We start from the raw sequence: 12,907 nt of genomic DNA, 5'->3' as shown, positions 1-12,907 counted from the left end.
ACTTGGGAAAAATTTATGTTAATTTCTTATATTCTAGATTCTTGTGCCATATAAATGGGGTAAATTTGAACTCCCTTGACAGTGGGTTCTGATAGTTCGTCAAATATATAGCAAATGTCTTAGTCTATTTTCTGTAGCATATAACAGAAAACCTGAAACTGAGTAGTTTGTAAGGAAACAAAATTTGTGTCCTATAGTTCTGGAGGTTGGAAAGTCCGAGGATGGGAGGTCACATCTTGTGAGGGCCCTCTTGCTAGTGGGGGCTCTCTGCAGAGTGCCGAGGTAGCTCAAGGCATCACATGATGGGGGGGCTGAGTGTGGTAATTCAGGTCTGTCTTCCACTTCTTAGAAAGCCACTAATTCCACTCCCATAACAACTTGTTAATTTATGAACCCATTAATCCATTCATGAAGGCAAAGCACTCATGACCCAATCATCTCCTGAATGCCCCGTCTCTCAATTTGGCCACACTGGGGATTAAATTTCAGCATGAGTTTTAGAGGGGTCAGATACTCAAACCATAGCAGTAAATGATCAGTATCTTTATTTTCATGAGATGCCTTTCTTTTAGAACCCATAACTAATTTAGCTAAGAATCTAGTAACAAACACAGAGGAATAAGCATCTCGTCTTCTCAGTTTTTATTTTTTTGCTATTTATTTTTATTTTTTAGAGGTAGCGGCTTGCATGATCATAACTCACTGCAGCCTTAAACTCCTGGGCTCCAGCAATCCTGCCATTTCAGCCTCCTGAGTAGCTGGGACTACAGGTGCGTGACACCATGCTCAACTAATTTATTTATTTTTTGTAGAGAGAGGGTCTTGATATGTTGCCCAGGCTGGCCTCAAGTGATCATCGCGCTTCCGCCTCCCAGAATGCTGGGACTATAGGCATGAGCCACCACACCTGGCTTCTTCTCTGTTATTATGTGAGAGTGGCTCTTTCCACCAACCCAAGGATTCAGTTATTCAGAGATTGAGTCCTGGTCCCATGGAGCCCAGAACACCAGCAGTGATCTGGCTCGTGCCTCTCCCTGGTGGGGCATGAGAGGAGCTGTGGTGGGAGGTGGAGGCCTTAGAAGAGGAGTGAGCCGAGTTCTGCCAGTTGGCCCCCATGAATTTATTAGTTGCATGCTTTGACACATGTCTCTGGGTTATCAGCACAATCACACTTTGAAAAAGTGTTTTGAGTCCCTTGATTTATCTTTTTGTCATTGTTGTTCAGAATAGTTTTCACTCAAAGGCAGGAACATGCTTTTAAACTGACCTTTTAAACTTTGTAAAGCTTATGCCACAGAGAGACACATGAAAGGAACAATAAGCACATTCTCTATGTGGAAGCATAATTGAAGTCTCCTCTGGTGATGAGATCTATGGGAACCCGGCACAAAGCATCTGAGCTGGGCTCTTGTAGCTGATGGATGGCCCTCTGGGTGGAAGTCCCATGACTGGAGAGAGAGGCCAAGCTGTACCCTACCCAGTGGAAACATTATTCCCACCATCTCAGCGGGCTCATGGCCACCTGCCTACCCTCAGGAGCCAAGGGAACCACTTGGGAGATTTGGCCCTTGTCCTGTGGTCTTCAGGAAGCCATGGAAGTTTCTGAGCAGGGGAAGGATGTGGAAAATAGAGGCAAGAGCAAAGTAGAGCATTTGAAGCCAGCAGCCTGGGTTTGAATCCTGACTCTGGCACTTCTAAGTCATGTGACCTTGTGTAAGCCACCTAGCTTCTGTGAGAATCATCTGGCATTGAGCACCCATTTATGCAGCACTGGCTACATGCTGGACACCTGGGATCCAGAGGAGACCAAGAGAATCCTGCAGTTCTTTTTTCTTCCTTGCTTGTAACTCTTACCATGGTATTAGTTTACCATTGCTGCCATAACAAATTACCACAAACTAAGTGGCTTCAAACAACATGAATTTATTATCTCATAGTTCTGGAAGGCTGAAGTTCCACTGGGCTAAAGTCAAGGTGTTGAAAGGGCTGGTTGTTTCTTGAGGATCCAGGGGAGAATTTGTTTCCTTGCTCTTTTCACTTTCTAGTACCCACCTGGATTCCTTGGCTTGCAGCTCCTTCCTGTCTGCAAAGTAAATCACTCCAATCTCTGCTTCCATGTTCACATCGCCTTCTCTTCTTCTGTGTCAAATCTCCCTTTACCTCTTTATGATAAGGATACTTGTAATTACATTGGTCCCATTTAGGCAATATAGGATAATTTCCTCATCTAAAGATCCTCCGCTTATTCTTATTTGCAGAATCTCTTTTGCCATGTAAAGTAACACTCAGGGATTAGGATGTGGATATAATTGAGGGCCGTTATTCAGCCTACAACACCACGCGACATTTCATGTAACATCTGTTCATTTTACGTATCTGTGTAATGTGTTTCTTCTGGGCAGTGAGGTAGGCCTGCCAGATAGCCTCACGTGTGCTGGGTGAGTGAGTGAATAAATGAATAAATGTGTTCTTTGGAGTTGAGAAGAAGCTGATGTTCCACTTGGGCTTTAGAGGATTAGTGTGAGTTTGTTTGCCAGACTATTCTAGATGGAATGAGCAGCTTATGAAAAGATAGAGACATGAGCTGAGACGCTCAGCATGCAGGAAATGCAGGCGGAGTGTGATGGCCTAGAGTGAGATGAGGCTGGGCAGTAGGTGACCAGGTCATGGAGAGCCTTGCAGAATACCCTCATGGGCCTGGATTTTATTTTTATAAGGAAGCAGTAAATGTAGTTATTGCCATTGTCTTTGGAGTTATCACCTGGGTTTAAATTCCTGTGCTGCCACTTACTTGCTGTGTAACCCTAGGAAAATTACTAAACATTTTTGAGACTCAGTGAAATAAGTGCTTCATAAACCTGTTCTGAGAAGCAGATGACTTCTGAGGCTTGCAAAGCACTTAGCACAGTGTGTGGAACAGTCAAAGGAGCCTTTAGGAATGTATTGGCACTCTTGCTGTTATTTTAATACATGTGATTATTGTTATTGTTGATGGTGATGATGGGGACTCTTTGAAGAATTTCAGCCAGGCTTCAGTGTCGTGGTCAGATTTGCTTTCTAGGAAGATGACTTTGGTAGCCATATGAAAATGTTGGGGGCCAAGGGTGGGTGACACTAAGGGTCAGGAAACCAGTTAGGAGCCTATTAATCTAGGTGAGAGATGAAGAGGCAGAGAGCAGAGGTGGGGGTTCAAGAGAGATGTTATTGGATGCAGGATGTTGGAGAGATGTCTTTGCTGCTGCTGTGCCCTGCTTGAAATGGTTCAAGGAGGATTTTAGAGGCCTAGTACCAATGCCTTGGTCCTTAATTTTCAGAAAGGGACACTGAGGCACAGCAAGGGGAGGATTCCTTGCCTTCATCTCCAGATGAAACAGTAACAGACAGGATAGGCAGGGTAGAACTCAGGTCCTCAGCCCTTTGTTGCAGAGCGGGCAGAGGTGGGAGAAGTGTGGCTGGAAGAGGCTTCTGATGAAAGTGCAGTTCTTCATGGGTGGGGGTGCTCTGACAACCTCAGTGTCGACTGCCCCTTCCACATCCCTCTAACCACCCCCCTATGCCTTAACTCCTCTTTCCAGCTCATTCTTCCACCAGTCCCCACAAGAATGCCTGTAGAATCCTGGTGGTGTTGGGTGGAGGGATTTTGTGGTTTTGAATTAAGGCAAATGACTTGACTGAGTCGAGGAGGACACATGGAGGATGAGGACTGCCTGGGAGGGAGGGTGAGGGAGTTCTGTGTTCTAGCGCCAGTGAAAGAAACCCAGAGTCTGAAGAAGTATGTACTCAGGGATTTGGTACTGTGTGTCCTCTGAGGTCTTCCATTCACGCCCCTTCATACATCTTCAGGAGGAAACCAATTCAATGGAGTACACCAGGGCAAGATTACGATTGTTACTTCAATCATATCTTACCCTGCAAGGATGTTGGAGGAAAATATATTTCAATGCCACGCTCAAAAGAGCTGTCATTTTTTAACATAGTAAATGGGTTTTCAGAGAGTGATGTAATATTGTTATTTTTAATACATTCTCTTTAGAAATGATTTTACTTTAGTTCAGGTTGATGCATGCTGGAGAACAGAAAAATCTAAAGGGAGCTTCAGAAAATGCTCCCTCAAAGGGTCCACCTTTTAAGAAAGCTCTGTGTGCACATACTTGAATTTACAAATCAGAATCACAGGGCAATGTTTTAAGTCACAGGAAGATACAGGAGGGTTCCTTTAAACCCTTTCGTGCATGCCGGAGGTTTCTTATAAATAGCTGCTGATGGCTTTACCAGAAAGCTAGGAGAGAGGAAACAAACAAACAAAAAACATGGAGATGAGATGAACAAATTCTAGGCAATGATGACAGGAACTCAATTTGTGTGTGTGTGTGTGTGTGTGTGTGTGTGTGTATGTGTTTCCCAGAAGTATTGCAGTGAAATTGGCGAGACAGCCTACATGCAGTGCTTGGCAAATGCCAACCTACAGAGCTGACCATCCTGTATTGGCTGGTGTATGAGTCTGTTTGTGAGAACACAGAATTGACAAGCATCATGGGGGCTATTTGGTCCCATCCCATGTGGAACCTGTGGCTGAGAGAGGGGGAGTATTCAAGGCACACAGAGGCAAGGCCAAGACTAGAGAGACCTGTCTCCTGAATGCCTGTCCATCGCTCTTAACAGTCTTCTCTGCCGTTTACATTTCTCTGTCAGTCTCCTCTGGTACATTGATATTTTCTATTTTCCAGGAAAAATCAGTTGCTGCCGTCTGACAAGGTGGATAGTGAGCTGGGTGCCCTGCGGCTCGGTAGGTGCAGCGGGTGCCTCTGTGCTGTGCCCATCAGGGCCCAAGGGGTCCTCGTTTGCTCTGTCTGGGTGATGGGTGGTGGGGGGCCCCTTTCCTTCCACCTGACCTCAGCAAGTGGGGCCGGTCAAGTGAGTAGAGCAGACTACTCTCTCTCTGATTGTGTCTTCTACTGCTTGCCCTTCTCTCCTGGGGACATCCTTGTAAGAAGACCAGTCATTTCTGGATCTACACTGTGGGGCCAGAGAAGCTCTTTCTGCATTTGGTATTTTTTTTAGGGCCATTCAGTAACGGCCTCTTAGGAAGTTAACTAAGGTCTCCAGAAAACAGTTCTCATTCAAAGTATCTGTATGGCTCTGTCTGGGAAGGCCCATCCTTTTTAAAAGTTTATCAGTGTATTATGGAGGCATAAGACACAAACAGTGAAGGCATTAAGTGTACAACCTTAAGTGCCCTGGTCTGCATCTTCACTTCTGTGTACATCTGTGTAACTGCTCTCTGAGATCAAGATAGAGCACATTTCCTTCCACTCTTTAGTTTTGAAGCAAACTTTTTTTCTCTCTCTTTCTGTAATTCCCTACTCTCCAAAGACTGATGCATTTGCAGGGTTTTGCAGAAGCAGCTAGAGACTGAGGATGTTGAGACCAAGGACTGGCCGTGAGAGGATGAGGCTTGAGTGCTGCCAACATTTGCTCCTTTTCTGGAGCCAACAGTTTACCTATTGCACCATTTGGGCAGACAAGAGCTGTTCACATGCTCTTCTTCTCCCTTTTGAACTCTCCCTTTTAAACTGAAGGAAGAAAGCAGTTCCCCTATTTAGAACTCTCTTGTGTGAGACGTGTAGTCTGACAGTTTGCTTTGATGAGGTTGAAAGAAAGGTGCAGGCCTCTGAGCTGCAGAGGCGGAGGTGGGGGTTTGTTTACTCTGCATAACTCATCCTAGAAGTAGCAGATCCTCAGAGCTCCCCAGATGGGGTAGATTTCTGTGCATGGCTGTGCAGAGTACACCATGGAGTCAGGAGGTGCTGGCATCCAGACCCTTTTTGTGCACCGCTGCACTTTAAGATTTTGCTGTGAAAGCTGCTTGTGTTTGGACACCAGCAAAGCAGTTCCTGGTCTTCAGAACCCAGAGAGCTTCTACTGGAAGGAAGGCTGTTAGCAATTCTCAGAAGCAGCTGTTTGAAGTGTGTGTGTATGTGTGCATGTTTTCTGGAGGAAGGCTGACCTCTCTTTGCCAAGGGCTCAGCTAATGATTTAGGAAAGGAGAAGAAGGTGAAGGATAGGAGACCATGGAACCCAGTCATGGAGAGAGTTCATGAAAGGAAAGGAAGGAGAAGTCTTGTGGGGGTCAGGGGGTTAGGGGTTGAGCAGTTCAGAAACAAAAATCAAATTTGGTTAGAGGAACAGCACTCCTCCACCCCCGTTCATTTTACTTTGGTTCAGTTCAGTAAACTCTTGTCAGTAATTACCTGCCAGCGCATATGCAAGGCTCTGTAGAAGGCAGACCAAGGTAAATAAAAGGTGGCCTTGCCTTTTTGGAGGGTGGGGTGGGTAGGACAAAGGAAGAGAGGTGTCTTCCCATAGCAACACATGAAGCAGATGCCCAGCGTGCCTAAGTGCTTTAATAAGCCAAGTTCTGTGATGGGTTTCTGTATTAGTCTGTTCTCATGCTGCTAATAAAGACATACCGGAAACTAAGTAATTTATAAAAGAAAGAGGTTTAATTGGCTCACAGTTCAGCATGGCTGGGGAGGCCTCAGGAAACTTACAATCGTGGCAGAAGGGGAAGCAAACATGTCCTTCTTCACACGGCAGCAAGAAGGAGAAGTCCCCAGCAAAAGGGGGAAAAGCCCCTTATAAAACCATCAAATCTCAGGAGAACTCACTATTATAAGAATAGCATGAGGGTAACTGCCCCCATGATTTAATTACCTCCCATCAGTTCCCTCCTATGATACATGGGGATGATGGGAACTACAATTCAAGATGAGATTTGGGTGGAGACACAGCCAAACCATATCAGTTTTGGAAGCTTCCATAGTGTGTAGGTATTTAGTCTGGACTCTGAAGAATGAGCAAGGTCTTGTCAAATAGCGATGTGGAAGGAGCCACATGGGCAAAAGCCTGGTGTATGTATGAGAAAGATTGGTTGGAGGTAATGGCCCTGTCGGGGAGGGTATGGGGGTCAGTGTGAGAGGAGGCTGAAGTGAAGAGTGGGCTGGGCAAGATGATTTTGAGTGCTGTGCTAAAGAACTGGACAGCAAGTCATTGGGCAGAGATTCTGTGCTAGTGAGATATCTAGGGCTGCGCATTTGGGGGCTATATCTGGACTTAGGTGTAGAATAGACTTTAGGGATACAAGCTTAGATGTTGGGATACTGGTGAGGGGCTCTTGGTGTAGTCCAGAGAAGAGCTAATGAGACCCCTGTACCTGGGAAATCCAATGGGTATTTCAGGACCTGCCCGAATTTCACCTCTTATGGGAAGTTTCCCTGAGCATTTATGGCAGAATTAATTGCCTCCCTCTCTGCTCTGAAAACCCTTGCACTCGTCCCTTTTTCAGCACTTACTGGGTTATGTTGTAATTTTTCAGGGGGCTCTGTCTCTCCCTTGGCAGGGAGCTGCTTGAATGAAGGGGTGGGGCCTTAGTCATCTCTGACCTCTGTCCCACATCATCCCTAGTACATCATGGGTGCTAAAGAATGCACTTGCTGAGAAAACAGAAAGATAAGGACATATTCCTGTAACAGTGGAGAGACAAAGGCAATGGGGGGACAGGATATGAGACATTCTGGAGGCAGAGTGATCCAGAGGCTGGACTGGCATGGTGGGTGAGAGAGGGTGGAGGTTTCAGTCTGGGACTCTGGTAGAAGGCTAGAGGAGAGATGGGGTCTTTTATTGAAACTGAAGCCAGGAAGGGTTCTGAGTTTCTGGTGTTGGGGCACTTCCAGAAGATATCTTGTGGTCAGTAGGAAATTCTGCACAGGCTCCCAGAAAAAAGCTACGTGGCCCATTCTCCCTATGGAATCTTCCTATGAATATCATTCCCCTTGGTATCTTTGACTCCCTATTGAAATAAAATCCAATTACTTTATGCATATGTACATATATCCTACAAAAAGCACATAAAATGGTATGGGAAACAAAACCCCTTGCTTCTTTTCAATCAGACATTTAAACCAGGACCTTAAAAATAGCATTCTCAAACCACTGACATTTACAGATGGCCTTGTCTGCCTGGCCAACATGTCATTCTGGAGTGTTTTGTTTTTCCCTTGCATGGCGTTCCCACCACATCTGGGCCCGAGGCCTGCTATATGGTCCTGAACCAACTCCCTGCACTCGGGCCAATTCCTCCCTGCAGAAGCCAAAGGAGTTTGCCTTTTCCAAGGGGCTCACCCTGGCCTATGCTCCGTTGGCATCTGCTTTTCCTGGGCCCCCAGCCTTCATTCCCAGATTTACTTCATGGGACCCAGGCAGAGCATGTTTCAGGCCTGGCTCCCTCCCTGACAACCTCAGACTAAATAGAAACCTCTAAATAGGCTTAAATACTGTCACTTTGTGCCTCCAGGAAACAATCTGGCTCAAGGCATTGCAAGAAACCCTTCAGGGTCAGTCCTCCAATAATCTGGAATCACTCAGGTTATCCTGCCTCTTTGTTTGGGGCCTCAGATGTCTAAGGTGGAGTTAATCACACATCTCTTTTCCTCCAGAGAACATTCTCAGTGTTGGTCTTTGCAAAGCCTGCCTATCAGTCTTCTTCCCTTTCTTCCTTCCCACTCTTTTTTTTGAGATGGAGTCTTGCTCTGTTGCCTAGCCTGGAGTGCAGTGGTGTAATCTCAGCTTACTGCACCCTCCACCCTCTGCTTCCTGGGTTCAAGTGATTCTCAGGCCTCAGCCTCCTGAGTAACTGGGATTACAGGCCCGTGCCACCACACCTGGCTAATTTTTGTATTTTTAGTAGAGATGGGGTTTTGCCATGTTGGCCAGGCTGCTCTCGAACTCGACCTCAGTTGATCCACCCACCTCGGCCTCCCAAAGTGTTGAGATTACAGGCATGAGCCACCGCGCCTGGCCCCCTTCCCTCCCTTTTACATTTTCCTCTCTCCTTCCCTTTCTCCCTCTTAACTTACTTTCATTATTTATCGTTAGCCCTACCCCTTATACTCTTATTACCTTCCTTTCCCATAAGCAACCATTCTCTTATGCTTAATCTATATCTTTTTCTTGTATATGTTCTTGCAAAATCTATACTGTTTTGTGTGCATCATTTTTACTTAACATAGATAGCATTGTGTTATATATCTCATTTGGTTTCTTACTTTCTCTACCCAGCACCATGTTTTTAAGACCCATTCTTGTTGCTGGGTAGACATCTGGTCTTTGTTTTAGGTTATTTATGTAAGGCCATGGTCATAGGGTAGCTTTTCAGAGACCCTAACTAAGAAACTGTATTAGTCCATTTTCACGCTGCTGATAAAAACATACCTGAGATTGGGCAATTTTCAAAGGAAAGAAGTTTAATAGAGAACTCACAGTTCCACGTTGCTGGGGAAGCCTCACAATCATGGTGGAAGGCAAGGAGGAGCAAGTCACATCTTATGTGGATGGTGGCAGGCAAAGAGAGAGCCTGTGTAGGCAAGCTCCTGTTTTTAAAAGCCATCAGATGTCATGAGACTTTTTCACTCTCATGAGACCAGCACAGGAAAGAGCCACCTCCATGATTTGGTTATCTCCCACAATGTCCTTCCCACAACATGTGGGAATTATGGGAGCTACAAGATGAGATTTGGGTGGGGACACAGAGCCAAGCCATATCATTCTGCCCCTAGCCCCTCCCAAATCTCATGTCTTCACATTTCAAAACCAATCATGCCTTCCCAACAGTCCCCCAAAGTCTTAACTCATTTCAGCATTAACCTAAAAGTCCACAGTTTAAAATCTCATCTGAGACAGGGCAAGTCCCTTCCACCTATTAGCCAGTAAAATCAAAAGCAAGTTAGTTACTTCCTAGATACAATGGGGATACAGGCACTGGGAGAATGCAGCTATTCCAAATGGGAGAAATTGGCCAAAACAAAGGGGCCACACGCCCTACGCAAGTCCAAAATCCAGCAGGGCAGTCAAATTTTAAAGCTCCAAAGTAATCTCCTTTGACTCCATGTCTCACATCTAGGTCATGCTGATGCAAGAGGTAGGTTCCCATGGAGTTGGGCAGCTCTGCCCCTGTGGCTTTGCAGGGTACAGCCTCCCTCCCAGTTGCTTTCATGGGCTGGTGTTGAGTGTCTGTGGCTTTTCCAGGCACATGATGCAAGCTGTTGGTGAATCTACCATTCTGGGGTCTGGAGGACAGTAGCCCTCTTCTCACAGCTACACTAGGTGGTGCCCCTGTAGGGATTCTTTGTGGGGCCTCCATCCCCACATTTCCTTTCTGCACTGCCCTAGCAGAGGTTCTCCATGAGAGCCCCGCCCCTGTAGCAAAATTCTGCCTGGACATCCAGGTGTTTCCATACATCCTCTGAAATCTAGGCGGAGGTTCCCAAACCTCAATTCTTGACTTCTGTGCACCTGCAGGCTCAACACCACATGGTAGCTGCCAAAGCTTAGGCCTTGCACCCTTTGAAGCCACAGCCTGATCTGTACATTGGCCCCTTTTAGTCATCACTAGAGTGGTTGGGACGTAGGGCACCAAGTCCTTAGGCTGTACACAGCACAGGGACCCTGGGCCCAGCCCATGAGACCATTTTTTCCTCCTGGGCCTCTGGGTCTGTGATGGGAGGGCCTGCCACGAAGACCTCTGACATGCCCTGGAGACATTTTCCCCATTGTCTTGCGGATTAACATTTGGCTTCTGGCTACTTATGCAAATTTCTGCAGCCAGCTCGAATTTCTTTTCAGAAAATGGGATTTTCTTTTCTATTACATTTCTTTTCTGTTGCAAGTTTTCTGAGCTTTTATGCTCTGCTTCCCTTATAAAACCGAATGCCTTTAACAGCACCCAGGTCACATCTTGAATGCTTTGCTGCTTAGAAATTTCTTCCGCCAGATACCCTAAGTCATATCTCTCAAGTTTCAAGTTCTGCAAATCTCTAGGGCAGAGGCAAAATGCTGCCAATCTCATTGCTAGAACATAACAGGAGTCACCTTTGCTCCAATTCCCAACAAGTTCCTCCTCTCCATCTGAGACCTTATCGTTCATACTACTATCAGCATTTTTGTCAAAGCCATTCAACGTGTCTCTAGGAAGTTCCAAACTTTCCCACATTTTCCTGTCTTCTTCTGAGCCCTCCAAACTGTTCCAGCTTCTTCCTGTTACTCAGTTTCAAAGTCACTTCCACATTTTCGGGTATCTTTTCAGCAGTGCCTCACTTTACTGTACCAGTTTACTGTATTAGTCTGTTTTCATGCTGCTGATAAAGATTTTCCTGAGACTGGGCAATTTACAAAAGAAAGAAGTTTATTGGACTTACAGTTGCACATGGCTGGGGAGGCCTCACAATCATGGCAGAAGGCAAGGAGGAGCAAGTCACAACTTATGTGGATGGCGGCAGGCAAAGAGAGCTTGTGCAGGCAAACTCCCGTTTTTTAAAGCCATCAGATGTTGTGAGACTTATTCACTATCACGAGAATGGCACAGGAAAGACCCACTCCCATGATTCAGTTATCTCTCACTGGGTCCCTTGCACAACACATGGGAATTATGGGAGTTACAAGATGAAATTTGGGTGGGGGCACAGAGCCAAACCATATCAGAAGCATTCTCATCTAAATTCAGATTCATATTTAAATTCCAGACTTTTTGTCCCCAGCCCAACAGTAGAATCTATCTGCCTGTTCAGTGGCCTGAGTCTCTAGGAGTTCCCTTTGTGCTGTGGCTGGTTCTCGCTGGGGAGAAAGGAGGCTATAGCATAAGATATAAGCTGTGTGTCCTGGGAATGGTGGCCCTTGATACCACCCCTGCCCACATAGGCCTGCTCTGGCAGGCCCCTCTAGGGAGCTGGATTCACAGAGCTAAGCCCTCAGCTACCCTCTGGAGTTCACTCTGCTCAGCCTTGCTGGCACCATTGCCTTGGCATTGTTTCTCCCTGGGTCCTTTATCACTGTGTTCTGGTGAATGCAGCAGCAGCAGGTGTAATGACAAGGGGGCCTTAGCTAACTGGGAAGTCACAGCTGGTGCTACCGGAGACCCAGGTGGGACCCTCTCTAGGCCTCAGTTGTCCCACTGTGAGATAACAATATCTGGAATATGGCTTAAGGTCCCTGCTGGAGGTCCAGAACAATGGGATGGCAGAGTGACTAGCAGTCACTCTCTCTGCCACTTTCCATTTGATTGACTTGGGGCCAGTTACTTAACTCCTCTAAGCCTCAGTTTCCTCATCTATAAGTGGGGATAATAATAATTACTTTCTCATAAGGCTGTGGTGGAGGAAGGTGATCAAATTCAAGCAGTCAATAAATGCAAGTTACAATAGTGATCATCTGCAATACTTCTTTTATCAGCAATGGTTCCATTTTCTTTCCTAGTCCTGTCCTCTTCACCTTTGTCCTCAGGGGAATGATCTTTCGAGTCATGCCCACCTTTTGTAAGAAATGTGTCTGAGCTAAGCTTTCCTGGTCCTGGTTCGATGGCTTAGGCCCCAGACACTTGTTCCACTGTATGTCCATGCGTGGAACTTTCTAGTGGGACCAGTAGCTAAGTCTCACTTGGCAACATCCGCATAGTATGAACAGGGCAGGGTTGTGACAAGGAGCGTGGACTTTCTTGCTCTGGTTGCTTTCCTTCCGCTGAGGGTCTGGGAACTTCAAAACAGAGCTGGGGTGAATGAATGCGGGGAGGAACCCTCCTTTCACTCAAACCTTCTACAAACTTAGCAATGTCTGTGGTGTTCAGTGACTTCATGTTCTGTTCTCCGTGAGTCATAACGAGGGATTCACATGGCCATGGTTTTCTTTCAGAGGATGTGGAGGATGAGTTGATAAGGGAAGAGGTCATCCTGTCCCCAGTCCCATCGGTGCTCAAGTTGCAGACAGCATCAAAACCAATCGACCTCTCTGTAGCAAAGGTAAGTGTAAGGAGACTCCTGGGTTAAATGTGTCTTGATTTGAATGGATATGGATGGTGTGA

At 46.2% G+C, this 12,907-nt stretch overlaps 1 protein-coding gene across 1 annotated transcript in view; it reads left to right on the top strand.

Annotated features, from left to right (window-relative positions):
- The window catches only part of MINDY4 (MINDY lysine 48 deubiquitinase 4), a 121,077-nt gene that overhangs the window by 52,904 nt on the left and 55,266 nt on the right, over positions 1-12,907 (top strand). Inside the window, exons 6-7 of the mRNA XM_032758395.2 lie at positions 4,728-4,786; positions 12,739-12,845. Coding sequence (XP_032614286.1) covers positions 4,728-4,786; positions 12,739-12,845 — 166 coding nt within the window. The remainder of the gene's footprint in view (positions 1-4,727; positions 4,787-12,738; positions 12,846-12,907) is intronic.

Source organism: Hylobates moloch, unplaced genomic scaffold (genome assembly GCF_009828535.3).
Source record: "Hylobates moloch isolate HMO894 unplaced genomic scaffold, HMol_V3 SCAFFOLD_1, whole genome shotgun sequence".
Taxonomy (NCBI): domain Eukaryota; kingdom Metazoa; phylum Chordata; class Mammalia; order Primates; family Hylobatidae; genus Hylobates; species Hylobates moloch.
The sequence above is the reverse complement of the archived record's forward strand: the minus strand, read 5'-3'. Positions and strand labels throughout refer to the sequence as shown.